This window comes from Lates calcarifer, linkage group LG23, assembly GCF_001640805.2.
Source record: "Lates calcarifer isolate ASB-BC8 linkage group LG23, TLL_Latcal_v3, whole genome shotgun sequence".
Taxonomy (NCBI): Eukaryota; Metazoa; Chordata; class Actinopteri; family Centropomidae; genus Lates; species Lates calcarifer.
The window spans coordinates 17456888-17479764 of NC_066855.1; the positions used below are offsets into that span (position 1 = coordinate 17456888).

Genomic DNA, 22877 nt, shown 5'->3' on the forward strand with positions numbered 1-22877 from the left:
GAAGCTAAAGGAGAGGAGGTTTATTTTTGGAGGGAGCAGAGTCTTTTCAGGGTGAGTGGATGATTTCTGTGCAGACATTTGACATGATATCAAATGATTGAGAGATGATGATTATTGTGTGTGATCAGCTGTGTCATTGTGCGTCTGTTCACTCTGGGTTGGTTCAGCTGCTGAGTTTAAAAGACGAGCTGAAGATTAAGTTTTCATCAGGGAGAAATAAAGTTGCTCCCTCCTTCAGTCCCTTCATCTTATTAAAAAATCAAGGCTTTCATAACAAAAGTGAGATTTCACTTTGATTGGAGCTCCAGATTTACTTCAGGCACTCACTGTTCACTCTCAGAGGCAGATTCGCTCTGCGTGTAAATGAGAGATTAAAAGCCCCAAGACACGTCAGAAATTAAAACTCTAGGTGGCAGAAAGAGCAGAGTGACAGTTATGCAGACAGGATAAATATAATGAGTTGACTTTTTTTAATCACACAAATAATGTTATAACCAAAACAAACCATTCACTGGCTTTTAAAAAGGCCTGAAAGTCAACTTGGCAAAAAAAAAAAAAAAAGCTTTATCCCATAGTATAGTCTATAATACGCTGTAACCATAAGTAAAGATTTAAAAAGTCAACTGGCATTTAAAAATAAATATTGTTCCATAAATGTGGCACTGAATTTGCAGTTAGAAATGCTACCACCAGATTTGCACTTCAAAAAGAGGATCATCCACAACAAAATAAGACCTCATATACTGTATATCACTGAATATGACTACAGCTATGTTATACCGTTTTCCTGTCATTCACTAACTGCTTATATAACTGCTACAGTGCAGAGTAAGTTATAGATGTTGACAAATGCATTGATAAACACTTTAAAATGTTCTTATATCAGCTTACAGCTAGATTATAGTTTGTTATAAACAGGTGTTTAAAATAGGTCATGAATAGGTTTATAGACTGCTCATAAATTCCCCACAGGGAGGTTAAACTAAACCCCTTGTATCAACTGCCCCACCTACTACTGATGTTTAGCCTTTATTAAGTGACAAAGACGTGAAAGAAAAGTGAGAGATTGATTGATGCTTAGATTTAACCAGCAATTGTATATGTATTTTAAATTTTTACAATAAACATTTTCCATTCAAATCATCCCTTGTGTTTGTGTCTCTCTCTTTCAGTTTAAAAGCCTTGCAGTAACAGCTTTTTGCCAGTAGGAGGTGTGATGCTCCATCAGTAGGCCCTGCTACAATAGGCCTGTGCCATTTCAGTTGTGTGCTTGTGTATGTGCTGTAAAATAAAGTACAATAAAAATCAATTACAAACATTCCAATCATTATCCAATATGTAAAGATGCAATTATACAGTAATATGATCCAATATAAATCTAGAGTCATATTCTAATATAGTTTAATGTCCTGTGGGAACAATTTACTTTCAGAATGTCAAACTTCTCATCATCTAAGAAAAACAGTCTCATTTTGAGCTTTGTGACAATACATTTTTATGCTAATGTAATAGGTTTTAAATGATTTATTGAAGAAGTATCAGGTCAAAATCAAAAAATTTAGAATTATGTTGTTTTCATTTGACAGCAATAAAATATATAACAAATATCAATTGAATATTAATTGTATTATATGATATTACCAAAATATAAGATTGCTACATGTTTATACATGCATGCAACAGATTCAATCATGGCAATGATGATGATGATGATGATGATGATGATGAAGACAGTAATCACAACATTGATGATGATGGGTTTTGATTGTATGAATTGATGTACTGATCAGTATTGTAAAAATGAGAGTTGTGGAGTTATGAATGAGTGTTTATGTTGATAGTTATCTGTTTTGGTGATGTGAATTTTTGTTGATGTATTTATCCATATTGATAATGATGAGATTGACACTAAAAAGTTGAAAATAATGGCATGTATTGACTGTGATGGTGAAGATGTGAACGCTGCGTTTTGAGATGAACTTGAACAGTCAATAATCCTGATGAGGATAAAACAGAATGTGTGACTGACAGTGAAGTGCAGATGTATAGAGGCACAGGCCTTCAACGCCACAGATTCTGTCTTACCACAGAGTCAGTTTACAGTCTGCCATGCTGAGCCTTGCCAGCTCAATAACATTTTGTCAGGTGCAGAGTTAAAAAGAAGTCTTACACTGTTTTGACAATTCTGACACAAACATCTGCTCCAAAACAGATTTATTCAAGCACATTTTGGTGGATGAGCTGAGAACTGATGATGACTCACTGACTTAAACCTTGATGGTGCTTCAGTAGAGCTGCTGTATGCTGTCACTTAACCTTTTGTAAAATCTCGATTTACTGATAACTTCACCTAATTAATTAATAGCTAGATTCTTAGCTCACTCTGAAAAATTGTTTTTGTTTAATTCTTTATATATCAGTTCAGATAGATTTGTCACTTCTGGGACTCCGTACAAAAAGAGCTGAAGTCTGTAAATGACTGATTGGATCCAGAGGAGCTGTCCGGTCCGGCGTGGTGCTGAAACTGTAGAGGATCCATCAGGAGGCGGAATCAGCAGAATTTCTCTGAAGCTTTCATCTCAACAGAACTAGACTTAGCCAAACAATTAAAAGACATTTCTGAGTCACATTCATTCGCAAGAAATATCCTTTAATTGTAAGGTCAAGTGTAGTAATCTTCAAGTATCCGTGTGGTTCCCGCTGAGTGGGAACAATCCTCTGTTCCCACAATCCACCTGAACATCACCTGGAATGACATCACGGAAAGGTCAGTGACGTCACGTGCGCATATGTGGAGGATATGTGTAACCTCATCAGACTCAGGCGTCTGACTAACGTATCCAAGGTCCCATTAAACCTCATTAGGGTGTTAAACCTGCAGCAGAGGCAGCTTACCAGAGTGTAAAAAAAAAAAAACCCTGGAGGCAGCAGTATCAGTGTGCGAGAGACTCGCTGCTGCTGACTTGTTGAAAACTCCCCTGGCTACATCCTAACGCGAACACATCTCCTCTCCTCTTATCTTGTACTAGGACACCAACGTGTCCGAGACTCACCGAATCTCCTTCCTCCAAAGAGCTGAGGAGTCCACCTCTCCATTTACTCGCATCTATTCCGTCGCCAAACCCCTCCACCCCCCCACCACGATTCGCGTTTCCTCCTCACGATGTTTGATTTGTGAGGTTCCGCTCCCTTTGCGTGTTTGGGAAAATCCTCCATTCAGAGCTGGGAAGATTTTACGCACGGGGAGAAGCCAGAGCCTCTGCTCGCCTCGTAACCAGACGCTTGAGCGCAACGTTGGAGCTGAACATGTTACGCGTGTCGGAGGTTTAGTCATCCCGTGCTGAGAGAGATCACTCTGCCCGGGTGCTGGGTTCCCTCCTGTCCGTGCGCCGCGCGTCATCCACAACCTCTCCAAGCTGCCAGCGGGAAATACCGCTGAGCGCCGATGTCACGCTAGATCCCACTTTCATTCAGGATTCTGCAGTTCCTGACATCTACGCAAGAATCAGCTTTGGTAGTAATTAAGCTGGTCAGGTTATCTGTTATAGAACTGCTACATCTTCCTTTTTCACGAGAAACAAGGGAAACCGGGTAAAATCGATGGTGTCTTGAATTTACGCACGACATCGAAGTCACAAGCACGAGCAGAGTAATGCGATGTATCTGTAACACACTGAGTAAATCCAACGCATGCAACAGATTCGTTGCAACGCGGTGCTACAGCGGTGACGGATCATCTGGTCGGCGCTGGATAACCGAACTTCAGTCGGATGGGAGAGCGCGTTCAACGCTTGAAACGTGAAGTCGGGCTGTCGCAAGTTCATTACCGGCACCGGCGGTCTCCCCCCGCCTCTCAGCTCTCCGAGTCATCCCGCAAAACCTACCGATCAAGCGAGTGTCCGTCTGGGGCGCAACTACATCGGCGTCCCGCTCCCTCTCACCCCGTCTCCTCCGAGGTGCGCACCGGCTCCCGTCCGTCCCTCCATCCCTCCATCTCTCTCCATCTCCATCCCTCGCCTCTCTTTTCTCCGGTCGGGCTCCCAGCGCCGTAGATAGAGGCTCTGCAGTCACGTGGGTCGGGGGAGAGGAGAGAGAAGGAGAGAGAGATAGGGAGGGAGAGGTAGAGAGAGAGAGAGCGTCCCTCCTCCTCCTCCTCCTCCTCCTCCTCCGCAGTTTGCAGTGTGTTATGTCTCAGACTCGGAGGTAGAGAGTCAGAGCTGCTCGTCCGGCGGATCTCAACCTCTGAAACAAACCCCCGGTGTTTTCTCTCATCCTTCCCCGTTACCTCCTCAGTTACCCGGGTTTGTTTCTCTCTGGAGCCCTGGAAGCTTCTTTCTTTTTCTACCCTTCTTCTTCCTGTCGACTCCGGCCAACAGTTTGGTCTTTGGGATTTGTCTTTTTTTCCTTTGCTTTTTCTTTTTTTTTTTTTTTTTTTTTTGGTTACTGTTGGCGGTGATTTCACTCAGTACTGTCCCCCGCCGCTGCTGCTGCTGCTGCTGCTGCTGCTGCCGCTGCTGCTCCGGCTTTTACGCACCGACGCTTATTTTGGATTTGCTCATCACTGGAGAAAAACACAGAATTCAGCGAGGTGGATCAGTGGATGCGCCTTTTTGGCTCAAACTGGAGATGGAAATGTTGATATTGTTATTTCATTCCCTGTGGATATTGCAATGCAACACAGTGAGCGCCGACTCCATCATTCACATTGGTAAGACACCAGCCGGGGCTTCTTTTTTGGTTTTGCTGTGCAGGGCTTTGGCTGTGAGGAGAGACAGGCTGGTGGCTGCATGTAGGGACGGCTCAAGACACAACATATGAGCAGAAAGCCTTTTACTGATGGGTTTGTGAAATGTGGACATATTGGTGGTGTTCAAGTTGAGTTATGGCAGATATTGAATATTAGAGTTTCCGTGCATGCACTGATTTTCAAACATCCTTTCTGTCCCCCCCCCTCAAAAAAAAAAAGATCCCGACCTCACACCTGATTATCATTCCGATCCGTGCCAGGATAATATGTAGGAAGGAAGAAAGGAGGCTGTTGCATTCAGGCTCAGACGCACGCAGCGCAGCCTGGCAGAAGTGCCCGCAAAGTGTTGCGCCGCGCCATCCCTCTATCCAACCCCCAATCCATCCATCCATCCATCCATCCATCCCTGCTTCCCAGGCAGAGAGAGAGAGCTCATGTCGATGCATATTTACATTCACATGCAGAAAACCTCAGGCTGGCAGGAGAAACTGGCCCGACGTGGGTGTTTGGAGGGTTTTGTTTTATCCATCCATCCTCCTCCTTCCCCTCCCCTCCCCCCCTTTCCTCCCCCACCACCCCTCTCTCTCCCTCGCCTCCCCTCATCTATGAGCCTGAACTTTGAATTGGACGTGAGTGAAATGTTAATCAACTCTGCCAGGGGAAGAGATGACAGAGGGGACAAACGCCGACTGTTTGGGCTCTGAAACAACATCGCAACCAACTGCCAGTTGGCGAGCAGGGCAGAGGAAGCCAGCACCACTTTCTGCTCGCGTCTTTTCTTTTCTCCATCGTCTGATTTCCTGTGATATTACTCAAATCACTTTTTAGTAAAAGCAAGAGTTGAGCGAGGGGACAGCGCAGTCAGGAAGGATTGGAGGGGATTTTGAGAGTCGAGCAGACTCAATGAGACACCACTGACTGATCACACACTCACAGCCGCACGCACTTTTCATATAAACTCCCTAATTTGCACTAATTCCACTTAGAGGCTTCGTCCGGAGATGATTGGATCAGTTTGGAAAAGAGCCATTCAGTTTGAAAAAGGAGGAAGTAAAAAATAATAATAATCCAATGGTTTGACTTTCCAGATCTCTGCTGCAGCTCGGTCCATCAAACCCGGCCAGTGGCAGCACTGCGGTGGCCTGTATGGTTTAGCCAGGAGAGGGGGAAGAGAGAGGGGGAGGAGGAAGCGGATAGAGTGAGAGGGGGGAGGAAAGAGGGGAGAGAGGGGAGAGTCAGAGCCATTCAGCTAAAAAGAATACACTTCCTATTTTACTGTGTTTCAAAAAACACAGTAACAGATTGCTTCAAAAACCCAGAATCTCCATTATTGAAAGATGTCAGGTCGATATTTGATACAACAAAACATAATTTATACACTACAACATTTGACAATGATAATAATGATAATGATAATAACTAGTGTTACATGAGATGACTCTTGATTTGGATACTAACCAAGAATGTGCTGTGTATTCATGAAAGTATTTAATCTGTAAGAGAGGGAGTCTGGCCATCTAATTATAGAATTCTTTGTAGACATACAGATGATGCTCATGAAATAAAACCTGCTGTTCACTTAGGAAAGGCTGTTTCGCAAATATACTTTGGCCGCTTCAGTGTATATTTTCAGTGAATCTTAGTGTATGGATAGAGGGATGAATGGATGGACAGATGGATGGATACTTTACTGTCCCTCAGGAGAAAATCTGCATTCAGTCTGCACATGGAAACTATGGAGAACAGTGATACTGGATTATCGAGAACACAGAACAGTAAATACAACAAATAGGGGGGTGATGCCAAACAGTGACGCCAGACGTGAATGTGCAACCAAACTTGTATGGCTGAGGTACGGGGAAGATTTATGGATGAGGAAATGCAAAAAAAAAAAAAGGGAAAAATGAAGCGATGTTGATACATTCTATACAGGGTTTGGTGCCATCAAGGAAAGTGTGATCTCATAGGATGGAGAGAAGTTTGAGGAGTTTTTTTTCCCAGTTTTTTTCCGCATATGACCAGTTTTTCTGTCTTTACAATGCATCCATCACTGTCAATAGTAGATACCTACTACATATGATATCTGGGTTGCATAATTTCAACCTCAATCTCAACCTGAAAAGAAGCTTGTGGTTGCTCATCTGAAGGACAAACATGACATAAATTTTATAACATGTGAGCCAGTATGAACACAGGCCTTTGACAATTGGTTCTTGTTGCATGTTTGTGCCGGTCAGGCAGTGGATCCCTGCAGGTTCTTTCAGTACAAATCACAGCTTGTAGCTTGGAGACCTGCGAACTCCCTCCAGTAATGCAGCAGCAGGAAACCTCACACAGTCAGCTGCAGGATGCTGAAGTTACTTTGCAGATCCAGAATGCTTTTTCTAGTCTTCAGACAGTTTTCAGCTATTGAATGTTCTGGTTTTCTTCATGCTGGACTCCCCCTGCCTGTCCTCAAAAGCTGATTATATATATTTTTTAAATACATCAGTGTATGCTCACTGGTCCCTGTACAGCCATTTGCACTGCCATAAATAACATATTGTCTATGGTTTTATACCTACTTATGATGTTGAGTATAACATTTCTGGGGCAAAAATCCACCATGTCAAAAAGGTTCACTGTGGCACAACACCCTAATGGTCTGGTAGAGAACCTTGATGCTGCGTCAAAGCACTCTGACTCAACAAGAAAAGCTTCAAACCAGCAGTATTCTTGAACTGTTTAAGAACTACTTCACTCCATTTAACTTACATACCAGACCACTGGGTTCTTTTGTTCATACACAGAACGACTACCAACTCTTTGTCTCATGATTCCTGCAGTGGCACAAAGTCTATTTGTGATCAAAACACAGGTTATGGCCTCAGTGTGTGGTAGCTGTGAACAATTAAACCAAAGAGATTTTTTTCCTTCTCAGATTTCTTAATTCTAAAGGGAAACGAGCTTAAAAAATTGAGGTGAGGAACCTTGTCGACTGGCTTCATTGGATGAAATAGATTTTGATTTAAACCCTCCCCCCTCCTTCCATTGTTGCAGTTGAGTCTTGGTTGGCTGGCCATGTTCAGAGCCTCCGTTGCTTCCCCGAACCAACTGACAGTCTGACTATGACTGACTTGGCAGCACGACACAACGCCCAGATCAGATGTGACAGTGTTCCAACCTCAGCCCTGAAACCCCTGCCCGAGCATCTGTCTCGTCTGTTGGCGTGGCTTTATTGTCTGAGACATATCCTGGTTTGTTTGTCCCTTCCTCTCCTCTGTTCCCTGTAGATCAGTGGCAGACAGTGGGTGTCGCGGGGTGGCAGGGAGCTTTGATCTGTAAAAGAGCTGATACAGATGAAAATGTGGAGCTTGGACCTTCGTTGACCTGCTTCGTCCTCTGACCCACTTACTGTGTTCATGTGCTTCAGTCGGTGCAAAATCCAGCACTGTTGAGGTTCAAGAGTCTGCAGGTTTTCTTCTCATTTGATCACAACAGCAGCTGGTTTCTCTAATTAGTCCTGCCCCCCGTTCTTTGGTTGAATGTGTATAAAGCAGTGAAAGCAGCTGCTGTGGTGTGTAGTTGACTGGAAAGAAGGAATGTCAGTTTTTCTGATTGAAGGTCAGGGCCAGGAGCAGCAAACAAGAGGAAACAGAAACTGAAATCAATTTTGGCCTTTAATTAAATATCAGATATCAAGCTGTCAGTGAGGTCCAGTCCTGATATGATGCTCTCAGGAGGCTTTTAAGAACATCTTTTTTCAGAGAAGAGGAAGGTAAAATCATTACGAAAAGCAGACAAATACCAGGTTGTCAAACCTCAACAGGAGCTCCTGTCGAATGATGAATCAGTTTACAGTCAGACTGTAAACAATGTCAGACAATATTGAACTGTTTGTCTTTAATGGACCTAAACAAATTACATACATGTGCCATGTCTAACCCAACAGAACAAAAGATGACTGATGGGAAATATGAATGCAACAACATATATTCATATGCAAGGGATGTTTAAGGAAGATCCTTTCCTCTTTCAACATGACAAGGCACCCATGTACAAAGAAATGGTTTCCTCAGTTTGGTGTAGAAGAACTGGCCTGCACAGAGCCCTGGCCCTAACCCACATCCACACCTTTGGGATGAACTAGAGTACTATGTAGTGCATTACTGAAAACTGAAAAGAATGGCATTTACCTTGGCTGGGCTTCTTATTGGCTTATCCTCTGTTTTGTTTTGAGAGAGAGTTTTGAGCAGAGTTGTCTTAATTATTTTACCTGCAGTGAACATGATCCAAGACAGTCTGATGTGGTTTTGACTGAGAGGTTCTACCATTATTCTCAGCTTTCAGGTCTAAAGAAAAAAACAATCCTTCTTTGGATTTTGCAGTTTTTTCACAATTTTTGGCCACCAGAGGGCAGAGGAAGACCAAAACAATCTGACAGACACACAGCCTTGACATATTATTACCTCATGAAGTTGCTAAGATGGTAGGAAATAGTTGCTTATTTACTTATGAAACTGTGTAACAGCATAGCATCCATTTGGAGTGGTGTTTGTGTCCACCTTCCACTTTTTTCAGCAAGGGCAGTAGTGTGGTACACTGTCATCTCACAGCATGAAGGTTTTGGATTTGAATGCTGATTTGCCCTGGGCGTGGGTTTTCTCGAGGTACTCTGACTTCCTCCTACAGTCCAAAGGCATGTAGGTTAGGTTAATTGGTGATTGGCTGTAGGTGTGACTGTGAGTGTGAATGGTTGTTTGTCTCTAAATATCAGCCCTGCGATGCCCTGTTCACCTCTCGCCCAATGTCAGCTGGGATTGGCTCCAGCCCCCTGAGACCCTTAAGGGTAACTAGTATAGATGATGGATGGACTTTCTTTAACAGCTAGTTTCGCTTCTGTTTAGCGCTGGGTTTATTTCTGAAAATAGCTGCATGCTGCTGGAAACAAGTTTAATGAGAGCACTAATGGTGAGAATTATGTGTGCATTCACCACTTTCACATTACACATAGCCATTTTGATTCAGTGTTGATGTACCTTTTTTAATAATGCAAATTTAAAGAGCCTTTAACATGGAAAGAAGTCTATTTTCACTGGAAGCTTTTACTGCCCCTTGAAGGTCCATTTAATGTTACTGAAGCATTTACAGTCTGAGACAAAAGAAATTCTATTAACAAACTCTGAATGTTAATCCTCAAACTGTCATGTAACAGATCACATTTTAAAATACTGAATGAGCAAGCTGTCATGGTCTTGGTGACTCACTCAAAAAAAAAAATTTTGTTATCATCCTCCAGAAGTTCAGGCTGTAGCTCTTCCTGTTCCCTGTGGGCTGTTTTCCAGGTCTGAAGGTCCTTTAAATGCCCCTCAGGCCAAGTGGATAACAAGTCACTTTTCATAAGGAGCCTGAGGAGGAGAGATTACCCCATCCCATGAGCCAGGCATCTTACGAGGGATGATTTACGGCACCGGTGTAACGGCTAGCAGAAGGAGAGCTTTGCTTATCCATCGCCAGGGTTTGGAAAGGCGAGCTCGAACTGCAGGAATCCAATCTGTTGAGGCTGGCAAAGCGAATGAACAGCTGCGGCCTTTTCTCGCCCTGCCACTAAATAAGATAAACTAACCCAGTTAGGGAACAACGCAAAAGGCTTCCCGCACTGTCTCAGCAAAGACCATTTACCTCCACCACCTGCACACACACACACACACATACATACAGATGCAGGCATGGACAGAGAACAGCAAAGCCATCTTTCTAACACATTGCAGTGACCTCGTTCAGTGGATTGAATAAACATGGCATATAGCAGAGTGTTTGACCCCACGAGGACATTAAGACACTCTGTAAAGAAACATTAGTGTTCTTTCAAGTTCACTGTGACAAAAGGTAGAGAGGAGACTGTGTGGGCAGATGTAGATGAGCAGACTTGAAAAGGAAACTGGTTAGACTAATAACAGGTTTCTGAAAGATGCTGTGATACTGATATTTTTTATCTGAAGGTGCCAAGACACAGTGATTTGCACTGACATTGAATATTTTCACATCTGATTTAGAGACAGCTAAAAAATACAAATGTGACTGATGTTCTTGTCTGAGTGGAGCTTTTGAACATTTGAGATCCAATCGCTTCTGCCAAGCTTGTCCCCCAGACTAAGACTAAGCCTAGTCCTGGATTATAAATATTCGTCTATCAGTCCAAATGGCCATCCACTGTTTAAATGCAGCTTTCTCGTGAGCCAATCGGTTTACCTTGCTTTCACAGTGTCAGTAGTCCTATTGACTATATCAAGTAGTACTGTATTGTTGTGTTTCACTCTGGGAAAAGAGGCTGTAAAGAACTAAATTTTGACTTATTGGTCATGATGCTTTCAACATATTATATTTATAGAGCTGTTTTCCAGCTACTCAGTTTACATTAACTAAGTTAAAGAAAGATGAGAAGAATGGTGAGATCTAAATAAATTCTCTAACACAGACAGATAAAACTGATGTGTTCAAGAACACAGTTTAAGGCTACATCACAACAGGTCTGGTGCCCGATCTTTGATGGATGGGGGTGGGAGGTTGGGGGCTGAAGATGACCTTTTTCCACTGTGTGGTGGGGGAGAAGGTTGGTGAGGGCTTTGTGAGTAATGAGAAGGAGTTTGATTTGAATCCATTGTGGGACAGGGAGTGAATGGTGGTGTTTAAGGACAGGAGCGAGCAGGTGAGCAGCACAGTTGTGAATATACAATACAGTTTATTAATTAATTAATTAATGCCAGGAAGGAGAGGAGGAGAAGGAAACATTTTCCCAGTGGAACAAGGCAGTTTTCGTGATGTGATTTGCTTGCTGGTGGCTTTAGAGATAGAGTAGGCACTGATGTTAACTCCTATTATGTAAGAAAGGTTAGTCACATTACTTGACTCGAAAAAGTTGAGCAAGATTTACTTTGAGAAACTGCTTTCACCTAGGTTGTTATTTATTGGTTATGAGCCCATAACACATTGGCTACTGTCATTAACTCCTGTGTATTTCAGCTTGTCTCAACATCATCATATTTTGTATTTTAGATTGTTTTTATGCGTATGAATGGGTTGTTTCTGTTATCCCATAAAGAACAAATATTATTTTGAATGAATTGAATGGTTGCTGTCAGTTACCTCAAGTCTTTGTTGAAAAGACTAATGAAATTGTTTTTATTGTGTTTTTTTTTTTTTTTTTTCTGGAGGCTGCAGAGCTGTCAACTCTGCTGTTTTGATGTTTTTGTGGTTTCTGCTGTCACATCTCACATTTCACATCATTTTGCACAGATCTTTTTCTGTCTGCTGGTTTTATTTATTCTCTCTGTTTGTCTGCTTCTACTACTTCTCCCTCCAAATAAACTGATGTGGACTGTTGTCAGAGACTCTGATTGGGTGACTGTTGGCAAAAATATGTTAATGAATTTTACAAGTTGCAAACGTAAGCCAAGGCTTGCATGCATGTTTGCCAGCCGCAGCTTTTGAATTACAATCATGTCCTTATTATTGGTGTGTTTCACATGAGATACTGAAGCTCCATGGAAGCTTTAACACACCCTCTACAAAATATGATCACATTTGTGTTGTCTGACACTCTTAATTTAAAGTTCTCAGTGTTTTTTAAGTTTGATCTAGTATATTAGATGCTGCTGTATGCTAATTTTTAATAGTTTAACAGCTGCAGCTCTATGATGAATCTTAATATAAACAATATTACCTCCAAAGTAGAATGAGTTCTATATGAAATTGTTGGTTGTGTGTGCCAAAGTAGCCAGTATCGCAGGTAATCCCAGTAGATGCACATTCTGTTTGAATTAGGTTGGTGTCTGATGATTATTGGCAGTGTGACAGAAGGATGAGATGCTCAGGATCTCACATTTTGTGTGAAAGCGTGTGGGTTTGTCAATGAAAAGGCTGAGAATCAAGTTCAGCTTCAGGCAGATTCCTGTGTTTTTTTTTCCCTTCGGCATTCAATCTGTCTGCTGCGCCACACAGCTGATGACATCTGACAGTGTGGAAACATATTTTGTATTCCTATGGAAGGAATACATAAACACTGAATGAGACTGTTTTCTTCCACAGTCTTCTGTTTTTTTTTTTCCGCAGCAGGTCATAGAGCTAAAACACTACTTATTTGGATGTTTAATCATAATAATAGCTCTGCTGTGCCTACCACTAGCCCGATGCTTCATTTGGACTCAGGGGAAATGTCGTCCAAAATCCTGCATGTTATAAATCTTATTGTTGTTGCACTTGGTGATTTGCAACATTTTAAGGCTCCACATCATATTTATTTTACTTTTGAAATCTCCTAAGGCTGAGGATTAGAATAATTTACCCTGGTTAAACAGAATGAATGTGAAAGCAATTTCCTCACAATACCTGACCCTGATTGACCAACAACAGCAGCTTCTCTATTTCACCGTTAACTGAAGAAAACCTGCTGAATGGAGACTTTATTCTGCTGCATCTTCCATTTACTTCAGCTGATGCCCGTGCAGTATGAATGACAAACTCAAGTATACCTTGCCTATTATGGTACAATCACTGGCTGCCTCTGGCAGACTACCAGATCAGAGTTCATTTCAGTTCAGTTTTGTCTTGTAAATTTCTGTTTTTTGGCCAAAGTACACACTAATCACCTATGTCTGGAAATGGAGAAATCATTTTTCTGATGATGTGTCTTGTTTTGTAAAATATTGCACCAGCAGACTACAAACAAACTTCAGCAACACTCTCATACATTTTTTACAATTTGTGACCACTCTGCTCAGTATTTATTTATTACTCACACTGTAGACAGTTACATTACATTCATTTTTGGGGTTGAGTGAGATTTTTAGTCAGTGGTTATTAGTCAGAGTGACTGATCACATATGGATTACTGAGTCTGTCATACCAAGGAAAACAACAGTAAAAGTTGTTTCATTAAATACAGAACAACTTTTTTTTAATGAAATCTTTTTTTAGTGTCCGATCAAAATATGGTTTGTTTTTGCAACAGTTATTTGCAGCTATTTGGGAAGGCACTGACAAATGGATGTTGTACTATCTCTGTCAGCGACAGTTGCATAAAGGAAGAAACCTTTTATCGTGGTTGTACACTTCTCAGGAAGCTGTCAGTGAATCTGAGCAGAGATGTGACTTCTACAGTCCAAACATGAACATGAATAGTCGATACAAGTCAACTTCACTGCTCTACTACTAATTCTGTGCTTCATGTTTGTGATTCTGAGGGGCAGTTACAAACTACATACTTGCTTTGTTGGGATTATTATCACCTTGATCTTCCATTAGCCTCTGAAGGATTTCAATCAGGTTTTCAGACTTCAGACTTCATCTGATTTCAAGTCTTATGACTTCACTATTGACATACTTTGGATTTTTGTTGTATATCTCCAGTGTACACTATGACTTTATCTCTTTGCTTAGTATCTGCTCTGGCCAGGAAAGGTCTGACTGAATCCACTGCTCATCTGAGATAAGTGAAAAGATGTTTGAAGTATTAAATCCAGTCAGAATTGTAAACAGTGACACCATACTGCACTCAGATAACTGACACTCTTGTTACATACTGTATAATGCTTGGTGGGATTTCTTGGTGGTCTAGTGGTCTAAGAGACATGATGTAATTTTCAATTCCAGACAGTGATTCTTCTCAATGAAGTTGCACATGTGTTGGCTGATTACCTCCAACCATTTGCATTAATAGTGGCTTAAAACAAAATCAACATTAGGACAATTTCAAGAGGGAAAAAATGTAAAATGTGCGTATACATACAAACATACATATATGTACATACATACGCACATATATACAAGTATGCATATCCATAAACAGACACAAAAACTCTCAGTTTATGAAAATAAAGCATTAAATAATACTCTCAAAGGAAGAAATACCTCAAGCCACTATCAGCTGTTAGAAAAAGCAGTTTATAAAAGTTAGATATGTGATGACACTTCTACATAGTCATTAATTAGTTTGGGAATTACAAGTCAGTAATTATAATTTTCATAGTTTTCACAAAATATCTAATTATACACTCATCAGTTTCAATCAGGTCACCTTAATAAAACAACACAGTCACAAATATAGAAAAAAATGACAGAAAACTGAGTTTTAAAAGCATGAATATGGTTATTAATGTAAAAGAATATAAAAGTTAAAATAAATAAATAAATAAAAAGGTTATATCAGAGTTTTCAGTCATTAGTATTCTCATCTAGTTATCCAGGTCATCACCTCTCATTGTGAGGGAGACTTATTCAGTATCCATGTAAGAAAAAAATGTAAAAAGAGAAAGAATAATTTGTGTCCTTGCATGCAATACTACCCCAGTGGTCCACTACTACCACTGTTTTAATTCCCTTGTGGTTTTAGCTACCAGTGATTTGCCACATGGGCAGCTTAAAAGATAAATGACACCTCTTGTATTACCACTGATTAAGCCCTTAATGGGAATGGATTTGGTGGGAGATGAAAGGAAGAAGGCCAGTAAGTATAATTGCATTGACTGTGTGTGCAGAAATTGGCCGTTTCTGTCGATTAAAGGGCCCAAAGTGATTAGAGATGTGATAGAAGGTGGAGCAAAGTCAGATTTGAGCTTTAAATCTCCTCACAAAAATATCACGAGAGTAAAATCACACTCTCAGCCTAAAGAATACAACAGCACTCATGAATGGTAGTCTTGATTTTTCCTGAACGTTTTGTGTATTCTGTAGTAAAGATGACTGACAGTCTCTTTATTTGGTTTTCCTCACCACAGGGCTAAGTGAGGCTGAGTGTCCATCTTTCCAGCAGCACAGCAAATTTGTCTATCATGGTAGCCTGTCAAAAATGTAAATTGTCTATAATTATATGCAGGCTCTCTTTGAAATCCTTATGTCAGCAAATCACGTCTCTGAAGTCAGACAGAAATCACAGCAGAGAAGTGGTAGACTTGTCGCTGTCCTTGGTGCTGAAAGGGAAGCAGCTTTGTCGAGTATTATTATGAATAGGCTTCTATCTGTCGATGGTGCAGATAGAAAGGCAACTAAAACAATAGTGCTTTACTCTACTAAACCTTTTCTCATAGTCTGGATCAGGATGAAAGACAATATTAATATTTCTACTACCACACTTATTCATTCAAATAACATATTTTCTCACTCACATCTTGTTTTTTGTCCACATTTAACAAAAAGAAGAAAATGAAATTGTTCCTGACAGCATTGAAAACTGTATTTATCAAATTCAACAGTAACATTTCTTTTGTATAACCAACGGAAGACAATATCAGCAGTTATCATGGAGACATTTGTCTCAGAAAGTAGCTGAAATGAAACCCTTTCACTGGATATAAGATGGAAATCCATGTAAATGGAAACTCACCTGTGATTGTTCATGTAAATACCGATTTAAAGTTCAAAACCACAAGGTTCAGCTGTGGGTTTAAAACAGAAACAAGGCAAATTCAAAACATGAAAAACTACACAGAACACACAAACGAACAGAGGAAATCCCCTGCCATTCAGGAGAAAAAGTTTATTTTTGAAGAAATAAAATCTTTGGATATTTGCATATTTTTAGTTGGCAGCACGTATTACAAGCACGTTGGCAGCACATGCTTATAATAAAATCTGAGAATATTGTCACCCAGTGAGAGTCACAGCCTCCATAAAGCTTTTCTGAGATTAATAGGTCCACCAAGAAGCCAGAGTTTATGGTCGCAGATCACAGAGGCTGCTAAATCCCCAAGTAAACCAGCCGCTTTCTCAGATTTTCCAGCCAGCTAGAGCTTTGGGACGCAAAGCCCCGGACTGCTGGTTGATTACCTGCCAGAGAGAGAAGGAGGCCTGATAAACTTACCAGCTACAATACATTGTTTTTGCACCAATGGCAAAAAAAAAAAAAAAAAAAATTGCATTTGGCGGCTTGCTGGTGTGAAGTTCCCACCCTGTGTGTAGCATAGGAATGTTTCCAAATACACTCGAAAGGCCACAGACTCCAGATCACACATTCATTTTCCAACTTTAACAGGATTTCACCATTTCTGTGGCATATATTAGCTATTCAGCTCAGGCACAAATTCAATAGTCTGACCTTAAGGATTTAAGCCTGTGTGTGCATCAAAAAGAAATGTTTTGAATAAAGTGCAATTTTTATACTAAAATGTCAAGTAATGCATCTTGGCACTACTGTTTTATATACAGATTGCTTTTACTGTTCAGTAATACACCTGGATTTGCCATAGAGTGCTGTTATTTAACTAGAAAGGGAAGAGGGAATTGCTGTCCCTTTACAAGCCCACTTTTAAAAAAAAAAAGTTTCTAGTAATATACTTACTGATTAGTTAAAGGGCGCTGAGGCTTAATTGTTTTTACATGCTGTTGAAGTTACCCTCAGGAAGGCAAGGAAAGGCTGAGTTGTCATACAAAGCTAAAAATTCAATTTTCCACATTCTTGAAATGTATTTATATATGCATATTCAATAGATGGATTATCACTGTTGTCTCAGGAAGGAAGTTTGTTTTCACAATCTGTACATTTTCATGTCTCACAAGAAAAATCATTATCACTAAAGGGACAAAACTCCTGCCAAAATATACTTCCTCGATTTTAAAGCCGTGCATCTGTGGCCAGATGGAGCTGTGAAGTGTGGATTTAGGGGGGGTTGATTGGTGTCTCTTGCTATAGTGAGTGCTGTGTATGTGATGGCTGTATTACTCAGATCTCACAGGTCTAGGGAGGTTTAGGGAGGCAATGTATGATTGGATGGGAAGTTTGCTATGTTGAGGAAATTTAATACAACAGAGATTCAGTCAATCTACATTCATCTTTAATATCCATGCAAATGTTTCATACATTTCAGTACAGTGTGGTGCATTTCGTGAGGGATAAAATAAAGTGGTCATACACCTGTAAAGGTAGCAGCTGAGTAAAGAAAATGAAATCATAAAGCCCATATGAAGGACATAAACATAAAAGTTTCCACCATAAAATTATTGTTTATTGATTGTTACAACAAACAATGTTCTCGGTTACCTCTTACGGTCTCTGTCTGTCTCTTTACCCTTCACCCCAACACACAGGAGATGAATATATATATAGTTTGTGCAGCTCACAGCAGAGGGAGTGTATAAAAATTCAACAACATTATCTCTTTCCAGAGACAGTGTCCCTGTCACTCTGGATGATCCACAGAGCATGCTGTCATATTTTTTCACTGGAACTACTTCTTATGTACAGTATGTGCTTATGTATGTGAGCTGTGAGCTAAACTTCCTTCACTTCCACTGTGTTGAGGCAGAAATCTGAGACAGTTATCTGAAAATCTGAAAACCTCCATTAAACCAATGGAGACATACTGCCAGACAGAAATTAGTGTATTTTCGTAAAATGGGTGAACTGACCCTTTAATTTCTCCACTATTCTCAAGACAGACAGCAGGGGAGAGATTCTTAGGAGTATAAAATTCATGGAAGTTCGATCCTGAGCTCACAGACTCACTCGTGGGGCCAGAGTCAGGCTACTCTGCCCTCAGCGCTCATTATTAATTAAACTTGTTGCAGTTTGAGACTCCCCAGTCTGCTGCCGCGAGGAGAAATATAAACCTCACAGCACTTCCCTCACCGTGTCTCTGACAGGTGCAACAAGATTCATTCTTAATTGAAAACGCCTGACTGACTGCAATTTCAAAACTGAATGATTGATCGATCAAGCCCAGAAGCTAGACAGAGTCCCTCACTGCCCACCAAGGAAGGCCTTCAAATCCGCGGCGAGGATCTCGGTGCTGAGCAGAGTTCATTTGAATACTCAGTGAGCTGAACGAGCACTAGCAGGCTGGCAAATTGAATTCTAACTGGTAGGCAAGGTTTTCTTAATTATGCATGACAAATTGTCCGAACAAAATCTGGAAGGTTTCATTCATCAAACCGCCTCTCTGTCCCACCATATGTCTCCCAGTCAATATCCATCCATCTATCCATCAATGCACACAGTTAAGATTTCCCAGTTGCACTTAAATCTAACAGAAACCTGCTACAAATGCTACAGAAAACAATCAAGGACATTTTTGTGTAAGTTTAATGTCTGCTTTGCTTCTTAGCACCGATTCCCCCTTAAGCCAGTTGAGGAAAATTAAACACATGCATCACTTCAACTCTGGGACTCATGAGCATTGTTACTAAAACCAACAACATTTCTCTTTGTCCAGATCCTGAAATGTTTCTCAGTTACAAAGGCTCTTTTCTTGCCACACAGAAGAAAACAGTCTCACCACAAGGTCCATTCAATAGCTGTTCTGTAGCTTTCACTCATATCATATGATCTTCATCAGCAGATGGTTGTAGAAGTTGTAGATGATATTTCCATTTTTTCAGAGCACTTTAAAGACCTTTTGATCATGTTGGCATGAAAGTTAAGGTTTAAAGTTCATCCTTCACACTGGAAAACATTGTTGAGAAATCAGTTTCACCAAAACATCCATTTAACAGCTGTTCTGGAACTTCATCAGCAGGTGTAATGTAGGAGGAGCAGCAGGAGGTAATGTGTTCCACAGTACTGGTTTGTGTAAAATAAACACAGGAAAAACTGGGTACTTAGTGTTGTTCCTTGTATCTCTGTAAAGTATGTCCATTATCATAACATTTCAGTTATGCATAAAATTTGGAGATGAACATTGTGGAGTTTGAATTTAGTAGTTATTGAAGCGCTCATTTTACAGTATAGTATTCTTTGGGTGACATTTTTCATTTATTTTTTATATATATGATTTTATTGTATTTTCGTTGTTCAATTTTCACTTCAACTGTAATTATGTAGTGCCAAATCACATAAAATCATATAAAGCAGATCTAGACTATACTCTTTGTATTATTGTATTTTTAAATATGTTTTTCTTATTGTTTTATTTTGGTAAGTTCAGCACTTTATAACTAACGTTAAAAAAAATGCTATGGCCAGAATGTTAATACAAGATACTTGATGATACAAATTTCAGGCTGCTGATTGGCTAGGCCAGAGCTGTTTCCTGATCACCTGATCAATAAGGAAAAGAAAAATCCTTTTGCACGCGTTCGCTGTCGCGGTGTGGTTAGTTAGTCAGGTAGTTCGTTAGTTCGTTAGTTCGTTAGTTAGCTAGTGAACCTCAGAACCAAACATATTTGGACAGGACATGGAAAGATAAGGGAACTCTGCACCCAGGACCGGGCAACAGTAAGTAAATATGTGAAATAAATCAGTTTCAAGCTAAACATGGCGAACCTTAGGATAGCAGCCTTAGCAAAAACAGGAGAGTAACGTGCGTCACAATTAGCACCAACAAGCACCAGGTGAGGGGACGGACATGTACATGCACAGAACTGAAGGTAGGTGTCTTTTGTCTCTGAAGTAAACCAGCAACTACTGAAGCTAGGTGCTCTGTAAGATTCTAAGGTTTAATTTAACAGCAGCTGTTTAGTAGAAAATATCGAAGTTTGTTAAAAATGGTGCGTCAGTGTTGTGGTCGCCAGTTGTTGTTGGAAACTTCGGTATCGCCATTAACACTAAGTTGTTGAGTATTTTTCCCCCTTTAAACAGAAACAGTAATCTGCTCTAAAACACATTAAAGCAGTTTTAGTCTAAAAACGATGAAGCATTAAAAATGTCATAAAATGATACCATGCATTTATCAAAAATAATTAATAAATACGTTTTAATGACTGGGGTTGAGGGGTCTCTTATAGTGATTTGCCTGAACAGGCAAAGTTGTCCAAAGGGAGTTTTTCAAAATAAAAATTAAACCAAAAACCCCAAGTATGGATTGCACAGAGCCCGGACCCAACAGGTCAGGGGTCCCGGTCCACAGCCTCTGTTTGAGGTGACTGTTAACATTTCTTGTTAGAAAGTCAGTCAAACTTCTACAAGGTGATGAAAAACAGCCAACAACAGTGACATGTCTGTCCCCAGGAGCCCATTGTCTCATGGAATGTAATGACGGTGATAAAACCATAACATATTTGGTTTCATACAAACATATTAGTATATCAGTAGTGAGATCTTTTCAGCCTTTTACCCAAAATAAAAATTTTGCATGATTATGTATCATCTTAAGAGGCTTGATTACTGTTAATGACCAAGAGTTTGCATGAAAACGCTACAGACTGCATCTCTGAGTCTTAATGAGTCTTTTGAAACCTTGCTCACCATTTTTTTTTTTTTTACATTTTACAATGGAAGTCAAAGATCATATTCTGTGAAACCATGTGGAAAAGTCCCTTATAGAACCTAAATAAACATGGTAATTTAGTAATAGTTGCTGATGAGTTACAGAGGCTACTGATTAAGATTAAATGTTGTGATCAGTGTTCTAGAAATAGCCTGTGGCTTTATGTGACGTGAGGAACATGTGTAATCCCTGATCCCTGTGTAATTTCAGATGGTCTAATTATATCTCTGCTGTTTGTAGTTGTATGAGCTTATGAAGGATGGTTTTAGCATCATGATGATGATGATGTTGCTGTGGAAATCTTAGTTTATGATTATTGGTCTGTTTTAGAGTTCATCTGGTGGGTCAGTTGAAGGTAATTGTTACCACGGTTGGTGATTGTTAATTTCACCACATCTCCATGATTGAGCCGCTTTGATTAGCTGCTTTACTTTAACAGAAACAGAGCACATAATTGTGTGGTAGTTCTTTTCTACTATGGCTTCTGTGGGAAGATTTCTGCTTTTGAAACATAATTCTGCTTTATTAATTTGACTTTGGAGTATAATGGAACATTTTTATGTCTTTGCCTTTTGTTTGACTTATTCAGCTGTAACCAAAGAGTGACTTGTACTTTTAAATTATTTAGTTAATCTTGTGTGTCTATGTAAAATAATATTGTAAAGAATTATAACACAAAGAGAAAATAATTCTGAGGTGCACCTTACTTACTCAGTTTTCCCCTGTTATAATAATGATATCCACTTAATTTAGAATGGAAACAGTCTTGTATTAATCAAACGGTGCATTAGTAATTATTGGACATAGGCACTTAAATACAATATTCACTCAGTGCAGCAGTGTTTCTGTTCAAGGTGGTCTGCCTTGACTATTATTAGTATCCAGTGTCCAGCTGTTCTACTAATGACTTTCTCCTCCCTGTCTCTACCTGTCCAGGTGCGATATTCGAGGAGAACGCAGTGCGGGATGATGAGGTGTTCCAGCTCGCCGTGTCTGACCTCAGCCTGAGCGATGACATCCTGCAGAGCGAAAAGATCACACACTCTATTAAACTCATCGAGCCCAACAACCCTTTCCAGGCGGTGCAGGAAGGTAAGTGCACTGTGTGAAGTGTGTTTACATTATATGACTGTGTGTCTGAGAGATGGTTTCAGTTTCGATTGTGGTGCTTTTTGAGATTTGTTGTTGTTTGCTGCACAGTGTGTGTGTGTGTGTGTGTGTGTGTGTCTGTCTTTAGATTTTGCTGGTTCTGTCTCTTAGTGAAGTATCCTCACAGCTCATGACCCAGGTGTCAACCTCCTAAATGCTGTTTAAAACCACAGCAGCTGCCTGCTCTGTCTCTGCTCTCAGAGGATGCTGTTGGTCTTTGATGCTGCACCACAGAGCCTCTCCTTCGCCTTCTTTTCCCTCTGTCTCATTGTTTCCTCTGAGACTGATTCTCTGTATCTTAGTCGGTCTTTCCCTTGCTGGGGCATGGTTTCTTCTGTGCAGAGGAAGCTAGGGGGAAGCACTGAGTCGAGCTGTATTAAATCCAGCTGTAATTTTCCATATAATTGCCCACAAAGAGGCTTGCAGGCCCCTTAACGTGTTTACATTCAGACTGGAGGCACTAGAAAAGGCAGTGATGATGATGATGATGATGAAGATTATGCTGGGTGATACTGATAAAAGTGATTTTTTTTTGGCTGCAGAAAATGAAGATTGATGATGATTGTGGTGATGATAAAATGATGCTGATGAATGTTAAGATGATACTGATGCTGGTGATGATCTGATTGTTGAGAATGAGGATCCCTGTGGTGATTGTTATGACAATGAAGACAGTGATGTTTATGATGAAAATAATGAAAGCAAATTAATGTCTGTTGTGATGGAGATGAAAACATGAATGTGGTGACGATGATGGTGATAACAATGAGGATGAAGGTGTGTTTTTCATTGTGGCAATAATTACG

At 40.3% G+C, this 22877-nt stretch overlaps 1 protein-coding gene across 1 annotated transcript in view; it reads left to right on the forward strand.

Annotated features, from left to right (window-relative positions):
• Positions 1 to 2719: 2719 nt before the first annotated feature.
• Positions 2720 to 22877, forward strand: part of grid1b (glutamate receptor, ionotropic, delta 1b) — a 486702-nt gene continuing 466544 nt past the window's right edge. Inside the window, 2 exon segments of the mRNA XM_018666587.2 lie at positions 2720 to 4708; positions 21859 to 22014. Of these exon segments, the coding sequence (XP_018522103.1) occupies positions 4627 to 4708; positions 21859 to 22014 (238 nt within the window). The 5' untranslated portion in view covers positions 2720 to 4626.